At 34.4% G+C, this 16,311-nt stretch overlaps 1 protein-coding gene across 1 annotated transcript in view; it reads right to left on the bottom strand.

Annotated features, from left to right (window-relative positions):
- Positions 1-16,311, bottom strand: part of NCAM2 (neural cell adhesion molecule 2) — a 224,210-nt gene that overhangs the window by 206,926 nt on the left and 973 nt on the right. Inside the window, exons 3-5 of the mRNA XM_047874049.1 lie at positions 13,041-13,247; positions 10,252-10,395; positions 3,211-3,348 (exon numbers count right to left, since the gene is read on the bottom strand). Coding sequence (XP_047730005.1) covers positions 3,211-3,348; positions 10,252-10,395; positions 13,041-13,247 — 489 coding nt within the window. The remainder of the gene's footprint in view (positions 1-3,210; positions 3,349-10,251; positions 10,396-13,040; positions 13,248-16,311) is intronic.

The following is a 16,311-nucleotide window of genomic DNA, read 5'->3' as shown; positions in this document are numbered from 1 at the left end:
AAGGAAGCAGTGAATATACATAAATAGTTGCTGGAGCCTTTGGTCAGGATTCCAGGGCACTTGAGGGGGAAGGAGACAAAGAAAGGAGGTCCAGGATAAAATCCAAATCATGATAAAAAATAAGTAGCAATTAAGAGAGAGGGCTCTCAATATAAGTTGAGGAAAAGGTCATAGAACAGGTCATATTTGTAGTTGAAGAAAGATAAGGTGGATAAAGCTGTTGCTTTTATTTTATTGTTATTTTTTGCAGCCTCGAACTTTCCAGTGAAATACCTTCAAGAGGTTTTATAAGAGAGAAATATTAAGAAGATACTTTTAAGGAGAGCTCAACATTTAAAAGGAGCCAGTAACAGGACAAGAGTCAGTAAGACTGTAGCAGAATGACTCTTCTGTCTGAAATAACGGCAAAGTGTGAGAGAAAAGCAGAGATGAACTGGTGGCATTAGTCAATGCATTCCCTTGACAGGGTCCAAACGTATCATCCAGAAGGCGAATAAATCGATGGTTGATTTTTGTGAACACTGTTATTTTGAAGAAAAGTGATGCCAGGAATTCTAAGGTATGAGAGTTTTTGACCATAAAGGGGAAAGGTGACTAATTAGAATGAGGGGAGATAAAGCAGTGTTTGAGCAAAGGTCAGATTAGGATCTGTAGTTGATTCTGTTAGAGGAAATTGGGATGTGGAAGGAGAATGATTTCCCTTTGGGAGGGTCAGTGGGATGCAGGCAGAACAGAAAACTACCTACAGGATTGATTTGAGTGGCACAAAAGAACACAATCCAGTGTTTATCCTCTTGTGAACCCCGGCATAATAGGAATAGATATACAGAACAAAATATTCCAGTTTGAGCGCTTACCATGATGGACTCGAAGATTCAAACTTTGTTAATTGAAAACAACTTGCTTCCTTCAAAATAAATGTAATCATATATAAAAATTCACAGGTCAACTAGTGTGGAAACAGATTAGGACATTTATAAATGTGTTAAAGTATTTAAAATATTAATTTAATATTCATATTGTATTAAAATTACAATAGCAAAATAGTTAATAAAGGGTGAATATGCTACGCCTGCCAGATATCGTTTATTTTTTTATTAAAATTTTTTTAATGTTTATTTATTTTGAGAGCGCGAGAGAGAGAGAGAAGGGAGGGGCAGAGAGAGAGAAGGGAGAATTCCAAGCAGGATCCAAACTGTCAGGACAGAGCCCAACATGGGGTTTGATCCCATGGACCCTGAGATCATTACCTGAGCCAAAACCAAAAGTTGGATGCTTAATCAACTGAGCCCCTCAGGTGCCCCTCATTTCTTTTTATATCATATTTGAGTTACTGTTTTAGTGTAAAAATATGGGCTTGATTTGACATATATATATATACATATATATATACATATATATATGAATATATAACATCTAATAGTAAATATATACTTCTTCCAAAACTTTACATATAATACTAATATTATAATCTCCATTTTCATAAAAGAATACTGAACACAGTATTTGCTTGTGACAAAATATATTTATATATGGCAACAAAAATTATTTTGGAAATAAAGCACACTAGAAAGTTAAGTCAATAATTAAACTAAATAATGTAAGTTATGTATGTGTACTGTATATAATAAAGACAGAAATAGTTTAGAGATACTCATAGATAATAGAAATAGATGGAGATATAGCTACAAACCTCCATTTTAAAACTATTCTTCATGCACTGAAATCTTCCACCTGTGTGGAAGGTCAAAATCTCCAGACTATAGTGCTCTTCATAAATACCAGGCTCAACACCTCTAAAAAAGAAAAGCTTTTCCTCTGAAGGCCTGGCACTTTGGCCTCCTCCATGAGCATGTGCAATTTCTACGAGCCTGTCTAGCTTCCCTGTCATAACACCTATTCTATTCCATTATATTATCCACAAATCCCAATTAATTATAGACTTGGAGAAGGAGAGAAAAAGATAGCAGTGTTTTAATATTCTCTTTGTCTTTCAGCATGAACTTTGTGGTTCAACTGCCTTTATTGCAGAAAAGGAAAGACCAGTGAACTCTTTCAGAGGTATATGAGATTCCTAGTGTTCTCCAGTCTTAAAGAACTGGAGAGCTAGCTCGTGGCGGGATGGGGAAAGGATGTAGAAGACACAGATTTATTCCTCCCTGTCCCAGCCCCAACTCATAGGAAATGTGTGGCTAACTCCTTAATTTTAGATTTTGTCTATCCCAGAAACAACAAATGACATTCTGCTTATAGAACCCTGTGGGATTATAGGTACCACTAACTTTTTATTTTAAAACAGAAGAAAAACCAAAAGTGCATTTTATGCAGTGTTACTACTAATATTTCCATATGGCTGAGGCATGGGCTGCTCATGAATGAATGTTAGGGAAGAGGGGTTGGTGACCATAAAAGAAATCCAATGCCATGAAAAGTGGTTTTAATTTTGTCTCAAAGTTAACAGGAAGCATTGACAATTTTAAGTGGTGAAAGGTTGGATGGAGAAGAAGTTGAATTATGGGACTGAGAGAAGAGGAAACAGCTTGTAGCAATTCAAGAAAAAGAAGAAAAGCAATTTGAAAGGGCAGCACTCTTATGGAGGGCATCATGGTAGAATATATTTGAGAGATGTTAAGAAGTGTGTTGCATATGTCAACTATAGATTAGATCATCAAAATGGAGGCACTAGGAAGATAACATTAATATATCTTCTGGGCTCATAGAATGTCATGTTAACACAGGCAGAAAATACAGCAGGAGAAGCCAAATTTGGAAGAAGAGATGTCATCGTGATGCCATAAACTTAGTTATTAATCTCCTTGTGGATTCAATTATTAAATTTAAATTTGAGAAAACCTACAAAACTGTTAAATAGATTAGTTTAAGCCACCAGTGATTCATGCAATTTAAAAGTCAAATCTAGTATGACACTTTACTATGTTTCACTTGGCATTCTTTCAACAACTACAAAGCCAGCAAAAGGCAACTACCCCCTTACAGAGTACAAGAGTGAAAGAAGATGACAGTGTTAAATAAGTCGCAGATCCTGCCCGTGAGACTATAGACGGTGTAACAGATGTGATCATAGAGGTGGGGAGATTTCCTCCAGGTATCAAAAAGGTTATTAAAGTGCCATATTTACAGGGTTGCCCTTTTAATAAAAATATTGCTAAAATGCAACAATAAAATATGTACAAATTATTCTCTGCTTACCATTAACAATAACGATGATATCACGGAAATCAATTTCTCCCCTAGCTTCCACTCTTCCTTCACACCTGTATATACCTTCATCACTTTTATTGATGTTGAGAATCTGCAGATTATTGTTGGCTAGCATAGCAAAGCGATCTAGAAAGTAAGCAAAGGGGAGGAAATGATATCAGTAATTGAAAGCAGAGTCCAGTATGTTCTAAATTGCTAAGAGTTAAAATATGGCACTTGTCTGACACTATCAAACTTTTCATCAACAAACAAATTCAAATTTGAAAGTAAAATGTAATTTCATGGCTTCAATTTTTCCACTCCACACTGCCTTGTTACACCTTTTTTTCTAAAATACATTCAAGACTTTATTTCCACATAAAATGGTTAGGCTATTATTTTCCCCTTGGTACTTTGAATGCAGAAATGATACACAAAAGAACAATGCTGAGAGATTAGATATTGCAGGCATGAAGACATTTTGACTGCAAATATGTAGCAACTAAAGGATGGAAAAGGGTTAGAAAATTGATTGAATAGCCTTCCTTACACAATAATTAAACTAATAATTTTGTATACCCTTAGGAGAAAGCTAAATGATACAGTAATATTCAAGTCACATAAAGGACATATAAAATGGCCATATCTTGAATTTATTTGAATTTTTTTTCTAAATGCAAGATAATCCACTTTAATAATGAATAGATTAGACTTTATTAATTTTATTTCAAGATTCCATTTTGTGTATGAGCGTATGCACATGAATATACATAAAAATAGGCTGTTAGAGGGCATGCATTAGTTGATTGCTTAAAATAATCTGGCTAGCCTAGGCATCATCTCAGCCTGAACATGTTTTCCATAATGTCTGGTCTGTTTTTTTAGTCATGGCAATTTTGTTGCAGTGTTAGGACCTTTTCTCTTCTTATCAAGTAAACAATATTCTCACATCTAGTCCATTTTGAAACATGTTGTAAAAGCAATATCTTAAATTTCATCAGTTAATATATCATTGAACATCATCTTTTTGGTATGCATAGTATTTGAGGTACTTTGGTAAATATGAGACATCCTCAACCCCGTTGTACCTTTTGGTAAAGTAGAAATGGCATTAGTTTAAGGTGCTCTCCTCCAGGGTATTTACTGTTATACCATTAAAGGTTACTTTTTGGACCTATTCCAATGTTTACTGCTCTTCCCCTATCTGCTGGCTTGATAGACAGGTAGGGTAAACATGGAAGCCGCATGAGAAAAAGGTACAGCTTCCCTCAGCTTGGATCACTGAATGGATGGCTGGGGCTGCCGACTGGACATAATCTGCTATATTAGGTTGTTTTGGGTTCGATTCAGATTTGGGATTCATTTGCCATAGTGATTCCTTAATACAATTTCTTAATGCCATATCAATTCTAGTTTGGACTACAAATACAAATAGGAGAGTGATCAGAATATGAGAAGACTGCGCTTAATACAGGTAAGGAAGAGATAATAAAGAGCGTTAATAGGTAGATTCAGAGGCCCCCGGAAATAGAAAATATTGATTGTAAAGCAAGAGACACATGATTTTCAGCTCAGGAAGGACAATAGTCCCCCTTATTTATGGCTTTGCCTTCTGCAGTTTCATTTACCTTCAGTCAACCATGGCCCGGAAGCAGATGATCCTCCTTATGACATCTTACCAGAACTATATCACAATGCCTATGTCATTCACCTCATTGCATCCCATCATGTAGGCATTGTGTCATATTGCCTCATCAAAGGAAAAAGGGTGAGTACAGTACAATAAGCTATTTTTAGAGAGTGGCCATATTCACATAACTTTTATTACAATAAAATTGTTATAATTGTTCTATTTCATTATTAGTAAGTGCTGTTAATCTCTTAATTTATAAGTTAAATGCTTAATTTATAAATTAAACTTTATCATAAGCACATTTTTTTAGACAAAAAGTATATACAGGGTTTGGTACTTCTGGTAGCCACTGGGGAGTCTTGAACTATATCTCCTGTGGACATGGAGGGACTACTATACAAACTTTCCCATAATATTTATTTCTTCTTTAGGTTGACCCAAAGAAGAGAAACACAAATTTTTATACATACGCTTTCCCTGGTAAATTTTCCTTTTCTCTAAGAAAAGCCTGGAGAAAAAGAATCCTCAAGAAATTTTAAAGTTTAACTCACAAGAAGTCCTGGAATAACTCAGAACGCCTAAAAATTAAGAACGTTTCAAAGTCCATTAAAAGAGCCTCTACTTGAGCATGTGGCTGGTAATTAGAATGAGAAGCAATTATAAATTGTAATAGTTCAAACTTAGGGATGCCCATAATTATACCTTGATTATTGTAGTATTTTTAAATTACTAAAATATGTATTATCCTTTAACTATAATGTTCTTTAACACTTATAGGATACTTAGTTACAAAATTAGTAAGCAGAAGAATTATTTTAATCAGGAAGGCAATATTTGATATAAAAAGGAAAATGACTTAAATGTCTATAATACATATTTTGATAGGAATAAATCAATCTTTCTTCTAATTGTAAACTTTTAATCAAATGGCCATTTTAATATAGTATTTCTACTGTCTGAGAGAAGTTATTAGAACATTAGAAAAATAGTAGTTACCTGCTAAATGTAAATACATCCCAATGTTTACATACAGAAAACAAACCATGTGAAAATTGCATGTCAAATTGTAGATATGGGTGTCAAGTCCATGGAATGATATAGTCAACTATCAAACTGAAGTACATCATGAATATGTGCTTGTAGAAAACACTTGAAGAAAGCACTGCTTCAATCAATTACACATAACTATGGATATTAGGACTATTTGACTATTAGAGGTTATTAGCTTCTCTCAATTATACAGAACTTTCGTGTTTTTTTTTAATTTCATTATTGCATTAAAAAATAAATGAAAAAATGTAATACTCAGTAAGTGATCTGCTTTATGCTTCTTTAGGCAGATTATTTTCTAGCCCTCTTTTGTTCTCATTCCCCAGCCACTGATGATATGTCTCATCTACTCTTATGGCTTCAATTACCATCTATATTTTGAGTCTCACAATTTTTCTTCAGACAAGACCATTACCTGAATTAGAAAAGTCTGTAACAGTATAGCAGATGTACCTACTGAAAAGGGTTAGAAATACTTTAATCTCAGCAAACTTAAAATTCACTGTACTATCTCCACCTCAAATTTCTCATATGGTCTCTCCAGTTCCGTCTTAGCATATCTGTACATTGAACTATTTGCCCGAGTCCAATTCCTTGAATTATCCTTGACTTCTCCATCTCCCTCCATCTACATATCCAATTAAATCCCATGTCCTGTCACTTCCCCCTTTATCATTACTTCGTCTAAATCTCCTTCTCCTTCAGCAATTATTTCATTAGGGTTTGAACTGTTATCAATGCCTAGAGTTTTGCTTTGACTACCATCCAACTCATTCTTCTCACTGAAGCACTAATATCCTTCCCAAATTCATATCAGGTCATGTTACTGCTCTGATTAAAATGCTTTAGTGATGTTGCTTTTGGATAAATTCCTTAGCAGAGATGTCAGGGTCATTATGACTCAGCTCAACCTTCCTTTTCAGTCTCCTATCTTATTAGTTCTTTATGACCAACCCTAGTTTATATTGATCTATTAGTATAAGTATTCCAGTTGCACTTATTCATAAATTTTCATTATAATAAACTTATTCCAGGTTCTAGAGCACCATTCATGGTATTTTTCACCTCCAGGCCACTGCAGATGATCTCCCTCCTGACAAGTCCCCACCACTTAAGTGTTATTTCTCTATTCAGCAGGCATCTTGGACTCCCACCTCTGCCCTAACTAGTTGAGGTATTCTTTCTTTATTATCTTCTATCATTACACTTTCCTTCTCATAGACTTCAACATACTTTGTTTTCACTGATTTCTCTATTAATCTTTTCTACTAGATTATTAGCATTTGAAGGCAGTGGACTTGTTTATTGAGTTAACTATGAATAACAACCATCTAGCATGCTAGATGGCACATAGTAGGTTTTCAACAACTAGTTCAAAATTGAATGAATTTGTATACTGGAGGAAGATTACATAAAAAATATTGAACAAGATGATTTTATCCACAGTTTTTGATGCAATCATTTGGCAATGATCAAAGCACTTAGAATATTTTAGAAATAACTTTCAAACTGGCTGAGGTTGAAACAGGCATCTGCGATATCATATCCCTCCATTGAGGGATCCTAAAAGTCAGGATTTTCAACTTTTGTAACAAAATGCCACCTTTACTTCCTAAATGCTTAGGTTATTTAGCAGATGGGTTATTTTCAGCAAGTAGCATGGAAAGGACCTCCACTCAGAATATTTTGTTGGAATTTTAATTAAGAATACCTGCCATACAGCTGCTACCAAAAGCATGGCTAATGAGATGGACATTTCCAAGCCTTCATTATTTCATCTAGAGCCTGCAAACTTTACTCACGCACCACATTAAGGCTTCAGAAAGTTACCTGGATACACCATATTCTTCTAAATCCCCTTATATGTTCCTTTCAAGGTTATAAACCTAATCTTTAAAAAAAATTTTTTTTAATGTTTCTTTATTTTTGAGAGAGACAGAGACAGAATGCGAGTGGGTTAGGTGCAGAGAGAGAGGGAGACACAGAATCGGGAACAGGCTCCAGGCTCTGAGCTGTCAGCACAGAGCCCAACACAGGGCACGAACTCACGAGCCATAAGATCATGACCTGAGCCTAAGTCAGACGCTCAACCGACTGAGCCACCCAGGCGCCCCTATAAACCTAATCTTATTCCATCAGGTTTAATAAAGGGATCATACAAGGTATAATCAGATGAAGAATATTACTTCTTGTAAATTCATTATGAATGTACAAGCTGTCCAACAATAAACTACGTGGCAGGTTCCTCTGATATTAGAAGGTTAGAAAAGCTTGCCCTTCCTCACAATTCACCTAATTCCTTTATGTCCTAGAATTAAAAAGAAAAAAAAAAAAGATGTCATTTCTTTTCTTTGCTTGCCATGCAATTCAGAACTAGGTTTCATGCTTACTCTAGACTAGTCCCTTCACTTACATGGGGTATTTTTTATTCTAGATAAAACCTGAGTGTCTATAATTTTGGTAAAACTTCTTCTCAACATTTAAAAACTCAATGAGAAGGAAGGAGAAAGATCAATGTCATTTTGCTGAGAACCTGATATACACACAAAAATTTTATTCATTCATTTAACAAATATTTATTATATGCCTAAAGTCTTATTTGAAACTCACAAGCATTGTTTAAAATAGAGATAATAACCCACTGTTTACACATACAGAATCTGAATTAGAGAACAGTTAGAAAAGTTATTCAAAGCATCACGGCCAAGGAGTAGAGCCATAATTGAATTCTACCTTCAAATACGTCCGTCCCTGCATACTGGAGAAAAGTGTGTGAGTTGTGGCAGAGAAGCAGTGCTCCTCTAACACCATCACACTGGACTATAAGTCCTGGCTTTGAGGCTTTTGTTCCATGTGTCTTTTAAAAACTATAATTCAGGGGCGCCTAGGTGGCTCAGTCGGTTAAGCGGCCAACTTCGGCTCAGGTCATGATCTCGCGGTCCGTGAGTTCCAGCCCCGAGTCGGGCTCTGTGCTGACAGCTCAGAGCCTGGAGCCTGTTTCAGATTCTGTGTCTCCCTCTCTCTGACCCTCCCCCGTTCATGCTCTGTCTCTCTCTGTCTCAAAAATAAATAAACGTTAAAAAAATAAAAATAAAAAAATAAAAACTATAATTCATTTCAAAACCTTCTTGTAATTACGGTTTACAATAAACCAGATGTACACTTGAAGCCTAAGATGAGGCAATGTGAAAATGTTTAGACATTGTCATTTAACTTCTATACAAGAACTGCCTTTTCTTTATTATTGACGGTAAAATAGCTGAAAATACATTATACAATGTACTCATGTGATATGTTAATAAAATATAAAGCAGTCGTCCTAAAATAAAATAAGAGGAAATAAAGTACCATTTCTCACCTATTATAATACAGAAAAAGAGAGTTAGTCGATAACTGACAAGCACTGAAAATGCCAAGACCAGAAAAATTATCTCAAATTAAAAAAAGACTATTAAACATGATTATGATACATTCTCTGTACATACTCAAAAATAGATACTATCTGCTTTCTCTCCTTTATGCTATAAAAGTTTTATCTCTTAGAAACACACAACGGAATCATCCAAGATGGAAAGTATTTAAAAAGATTCAATTATTTCGTATCTCTCTGCAATGCAGGTGCATTGAAAAATATTCTAAATTGAAAATGCTCCCAATGCACAATGGTAAAATAGCATAATGTAAGCAAATTATGCTTTCAATTTCAGATGTCATATTATTCTGGAATTTTAGCTCAGTCTGAATCAAAATTATGAAGACAATTTGAATGAATGTACTTTTCTGTCTATTATCCATATGCATCATACCATAATATTTAGAACATGTAGGTGTCTTTGAGAGAACAGTGCCAGAATAATAAATAGGATTCATATGGTTATTATTTTAAGATTACAGAGTAGCCCATGGGATCATGTATAAACTGTAATATATAGAATTTGAATGCATCAGGATTAATTTTTTATTTACTTATTACCCTTCTACAGTTTTTACTAAGTTTTTCTTGAATAGGATAGGGGTAAGCAAACTTTTTCTGTAAATCTGCAAGTGATAAGTATCGTAGACTTTGTAGGCCACATCATCTGTATCACAGCTGTTCAACCCTGTCCCCAAAGCAGCCATGCAAACTGTGTAATGGTCAGGATTGGCTGTAATCCCATGACACCATACAAAAACAGCAGAGAGGCTGACTGTGGCCCAAGACCCATGGTTTGCCAATACCTACTTTAGAGCTGGAAGGTTCTCAAAACCGTTTGATACTTGAGATAAAAATAAAATAAAATTTCTCTATTCAGTCAGGTAGATTCAGTCTCTTTAAAAATTGCAATATTATTAGAACATATAATTTAGGGAGTTACCAAAATACTAACTGTCGGAAATAGCGGTGACTTCCTCATTATGATACAACCAGCTGACAGCAGGGGCAGGTGAGCTGCTAACTCGGCAAACCACTTCTGCATCCTCCCCTTGTTTGAATTCTTGAGGAGATACCACTTCTCTGAAAGTGAGTTTTTCTGCATCAAGAAAGTAAAACAAACCGTAAAAGTATTATTGCTCACTTCTCCCAACAAAATATTCCAAAATCTGTGTGTGGATTGATGCTGCAATAAAATCATTAGTTAACGCTAGATCTTTTAAAACCTGATTCCAGATAATGTGATTCCTCTACTCGAGAACTTCCCATATCACCGAGAAGAAAGGTCAAAGTCCTCGCGATGCCAGACTAGGTCCTATGTGAACTGGAGTCAGCTCCCCAACTCCAATCCCAGTATCTTCTCTCTTTTCCAAGTCCCTGTGATCCAGACTAACTGTCTTCTTTGCAATTCCTTGAACACTCCAGGTTTGTTCTCATCCTTGGCCATCTGTGCTCCTTTGAATCCCTTCAGATTTCTGCTGCACCTTCACAAGTAAAATAACCATCTCCCTTCCCCATTCAACTCCTCTCTTTACCCCTTATTTCCTTCACTATAGAATTCTACAGCATGGATATCTAGCATTCACGTATTTTTCTAAGCTCATTCATTGGTTGTGTTTCTCCGCTCACTAAAATATAAGTACCAAGTAGCCAGTGACATTTTCTGTTTTAGTTACTACTCCTTAGGACTTAGAATATTGTCTGTTATGTAGTAGATACCCAGTAAGTGTGTTGAATGAATGAATGAACATGGATATTTATGCTTGTTGAGAAATTTTCACAAAAGTTATTCATTGTTCTTGCCAGGAAAAAAAAGACATTTCTTTAGTATACAAACAAAACACCAGCCACCTTCCTTTGCATCATTCAAAGTAATGAAAAATCTTTCAAAATATTATGTCCATGAAATGATAGCTTCAATTTATTTTTTTCTACTTATCAAATAGGTGCAGTAGGAATCACATAAACAAATATATTACCTTTTCTTAAGGAGCTTAGAAACTAAAAGGAGTGGGGGGAGTCTAAATCAGGAAAAATAAGGACAATACTATCCCCAAAAATTGCCCTGCACATCAAAAAGGAAGTCATGGCATGGGAAGACTTTGCCTTTTTTTCTCATGTCATATCTCCCAAATAATAATAACAATAAAGCTGTAGGGAGGGGGTGCCTTATGAGTTATTATTTCAAAAATTTGTAATTTTTCACATATTTTTCATTAATATGTGGTAAAAATACTATCACATATGAATTGTGAGGCATTTTTAAGGACTTTATATAATATTAATTAATGTAGTGCTCAAAACAATTCTATGTAAGAGGTAGATACTACTATTATTCTATTTTTTTTTAATTTTTTTTAACATTTATTCATTTTTGAGACAGAGAGAGACAGAGCATGAACAGGGGAGGGGCACAGAGAGAGGGAGACACAGAATCTGAAACAGGCTCCAGGCTCTGAGCTGTCAGAACAGAGCCCGACGCGGGGCTCGAACTCACGGACCGTGAGATCATGACCTGAGCTGAAGTCGGACGCTTAACCGACCAAGCCACCCAGGCGCCCCTATTATTCCATTTTATAGATGATGAAACTGAAGACAGAGAGGTTAGGCAATTGCTCAAGGCCACAAAATTAAGTGATACAGCCTGGTTTCACCCCTAAGGAGTCAACAGGCTTCATTCATAGTATTCTTAAACATGATTCCTAAATGTTCACCAACTGATGAATGGATAAAGAAATTGTGGTTTATATACACAATGGAATACTACGTGGTAATGAGAAAGAATGAAACATGGCCTTTTGTAGCAATGTGGATGGAACTGGAGAGTGTGATGCTAAGTGAAGTAAGTCATACAGAGAAAGACAGATACCATATGTTTTCACTCTTATGTGGATCCTGAGAAACTTAACAGAAAACCATGGGGAAGGGAAAGGAAAAAAAAAGGTTAGAGAAGGAGGGAGCCAAAACATAAGACACTCTTAAAAACTGAGAACAAACTGAGGGTTGATGGGGGGGGTGGGAGGGAGGAGAGGGTGGGTGATGGGTATTGAGGAGGGCACCTGTTGGGATGAGCACTGGGTGTTGTATGGAAACCAATTTGACAATAAATTACATATTAAAAAAAATATGATTCCTATATGTAAGAAAGGGGAAGGAATATAGAAAACTGTCAATCTTAATTCTTAAAATCAAGTGTAAATATGGAAAATCATCTTAAAGAAAATTCTGTTGGTGAAGAATCCAGCTAGATATTATTCTCCACTAGATGAATTTCCAGCTTTTCTGTGTCTACTCCTGTTCACTGACCCTCAATTCTCATTCTAGACTGGTCACTGCTATCATATACGTAATGTCATTTGTTCTAATCTTGACCTTTTATTTTAGAGTGAAAAACTACTTCTAATAAATTTCCTAACACTAAATAATCTACTGTTTTCTATTTACCCAATAGATTTTTAATGGCTGGAGAACATGAAAACATTTTCATCTCTATTATTTTACCAAGAGAATTGCCTCCATCTATATTTATAATAAACTATTTCCTATTATCAATTCCATTTTAGAGATGCACCATGGCAAAATATAAATAAACTGATACTTGCAATGGTCTTACAACATTATCTAGCACATAGTGATTAATGGGTGTTAATTTTTACTAAATTTTTACTTAATTTTTACTAAATGCATTATGTTCAAGTTTTTATACAACCACAAATTCAATTAACTAATAAATGCATAACTTACGGTAAATTTCCAATACAACTGTAGCTTCTTGTGTCTGTCCTTTGGCATCTGTTGCTTGACAACGATATATCCCTGCATCCTCTATATTTGCGTTGTAGATGGTTAATCGTGATCTAACACCTTCCTTTTGCACTGCTACCCTCTGTGTTGAAATTATCTTCTCCCCTTGAGGATTATACCAATCTATACTCTCAGGTTCACCAATTGCTGCAGAGAACCATGGAAAAGAAATGTTTGAAAATATGTCTCAAGTGTTTGTTTTGGCATTGACATTTACTATTATGTAACAACTTTTAACAATTTAGAAAAAAATGTAAATAAGAGAAGGCTGGAAGTCTCAAAATCTTACAAAATTGAAAGTAAACACAAATGTTAGCACACATGTTCATCCTTATTTATCCAATGTTGAGAATTCAGCCCTGTTTGCGTAAGCAAAACCCAAAAGTTCTATAGGAAACTTCCAGTATGGAATTTCAGCCCTGATAGTTGAAACTTTACCGTAGCAATCTATGAACTATTACTACAGTTAAGTTATGAAACTGCCTTGGCCACTGTGTCAGACATAAATGATATGTGATAGATATATCTGACCAGAAACACAATTACTAACATGATTTCACCTGTTCCCAAGTCTCTTTGCTAGGGTCAGGAGACAGTACTTTTTTCCCCGATAACGCACAGCTCATAAAAATGTAAATCTTATGCAAAATCAACTTTGCCTTTTGATAATACTGAATTTGGAATTAATTCCCCAAGTTGTTGAACTTGTACAGATAAGGCCAATGACTATTTTTAAAATGGAACCCTAATCTCTTTTCTCAACTAAAATGAATAGTTTCATCATTTTAATCTAAAACTGTTAACTATTTAATCACATGATAATTAGAATGCATTGAAATGATACGTATACTGCTAGGCAATTACAACCAAATCATTACAAGGTAAACATTTATTTAAGTTTTCCAATTCAGAATCCAGGTTATTATCCTCTTCATAAAAGCTGAAACTTCCAAAGTTTGCTTTTACTGACCAAAAGGATGTATTTCACCTAATTACTTGAAGGATAATTTGTGGAAGCGGTACGTGCTATTAACTCAAAAGTATCAGGGGAAATGCATAAAGGGGAAATGCTAACATCTGCAGGACCACTTTGAAGAACATTGTTCCTTCTTATACTTTTCCCAAGAAATGGGTTTAGAAACAAATTATTGTGTTTTCCATATCAAATTAGACATGCTTGAGCAAAAAGTATGAAAGAACATTTAGTTAAATATTAAATGGATCTTAGTTATGTTATCTTCAGATCTTTCTGGACAGAAGTATAAAACCACAGTGGTTACAGGATAACTCATTTAGGGGAAGTATTTGTTTTAATTCCCATCTCCATAAAGAACTACAAATGAGTAATTTAAATGAACATCATTTCAAATCTGAACAATATAAACTTTCATTTTATACAGTAAATTATATAGGACATTCTGCGAAATATTTTGGATATTTTCATTCTTGATAATATGGTATAAAATTTCATTCTCATGGAGAGTTTATTTTGGATTTTCATAGAGCAGTCATGATTCTCTTTTTTTTTTAAATTCTTTTTAATGTTTATTAATTTTTGAGAGACAGAGCACAAGCAGGGGAGGGACAGAGAGAGAAGGAGACACAGAATCTGAAGCAGCTCCAGGCTCTGAGCTGTCAGCACAGAGCCTGACAAGGGGCTCGAACTCACAGGCCATGAGATCATGACCTGAGCCGAAGTCAGACGCTTAACTGACTGGACCACCCAGGCACCCTATCATGATTCTCTTTTGATGACATCTCTAATAAATAATTTCCATTAAAACTTTTCATATTTTTTATTAAGCCTGGACTACTGGATATACTAATAAATAACATTACAGTTTTTATTTTCTTAAAAATGTGGAGTACAAATTCATTTTCTATTTATGACATAATCTTATTTAGCTCTCTGAACGTCTGACTCCCTTTTAGTGTAAATTTAAGACATTTGTTTTACTGAATTTAGATGTCTATGTTCTAGTGTCAGGAAACTTTAGAGTCATATCAACTTACTCAACCTTGTAATAAAATATATTATATATATATTTTGTAAATATATATATAATATATTATATATGTTATATATATTTTGTAAATATTATATATATATATTTGCAAACTGGAATGCTTATATATATATATATATATATATATATATATATATATATGGAAGGGTTGCAAGTGTTTCTAGCATCTTTATTTTTAGATTCTTGTTTCACTATTGTGTATTTAACATATATAAGACTGCTTCCACAATAACAATATGGCTCTTGGTTATACATCTTTGTATAAAAGGAAAAAAGATGTTTAATTATTTTGCCTTATTTTAAGAGCAAAACGTAGTACCATTGAATGATGTTAATTCATTCTTTTAAATTATTCCTTACTTTGACCTTATGTAATACCTACAGATGTAATAACATTTTGTAGTGCATAACATATATATATATAACATAAATAACATATATATTATATATACGTCATATATAATGAATCTAAGAAAATAATACAATGTCATTTTCAAACTTAATTTTTAGACTATTTATTCTGTGAATATGTTACACAATCGAGCTATGTATGTGCATCTGTGCATTTGTGTATATAAAATATGGATAAGATTTAAAAACAATGATCTTCATTCTTATTCCAAAGCTCTGCTGACATAATAAGTGATATTGAACCAATATCTCACTTGCTGTCTTCCTTTCTACTTGTCAATATGCAAAAATATGTATCAACAGACCTATAAATTTAGTTAGACCTTTAGGAAGGCAAAATATGAAGAATCATGCCCTCCTAATATATAATGTAATATATATTATAATGTATTATATATGACTTATAAATATGTTATAACTTTCTATCTTTTTTGAGAGAGAGAGGAGAGAGAAGAGCACAAATGGGGTAGGAGCAGAGGGAGCGGGGGAGAGAGAGAATTTTAAACAGGCTTCAAGCTCAGCACAGAGCCCAACACTGGGCTCTGTCCTGTGAACTGTGAGATCATGACCTGAGCTGAAATCAAGAGTCAGCCGCTTAACCAACTGAGCCACCCCAGCCACCGTATGTGAATATTTCTCATAACTTTACATATGAAGGCTTGCATGCAGAAAAATGAATTTGATGAATATAAATAGAAGTACAATGTGTGCATTTGTTACTTCTACAGTACGCTAAATTAGAATTTGTCGCTTAAGTATTTAAATGTCTTCTG

The sequence above is a fragment of the Prionailurus viverrinus genome, chromosome C2, assembly GCF_022837055.1.
Source record: "Prionailurus viverrinus isolate Anna chromosome C2, UM_Priviv_1.0, whole genome shotgun sequence".
NCBI lineage: Eukaryota > Metazoa > Chordata > Mammalia > Carnivora > Felidae > Prionailurus > Prionailurus viverrinus.
The sequence above is the reverse complement of the archived record's forward strand: the minus strand, read 5'-3'. Positions and strand labels throughout refer to the sequence as shown.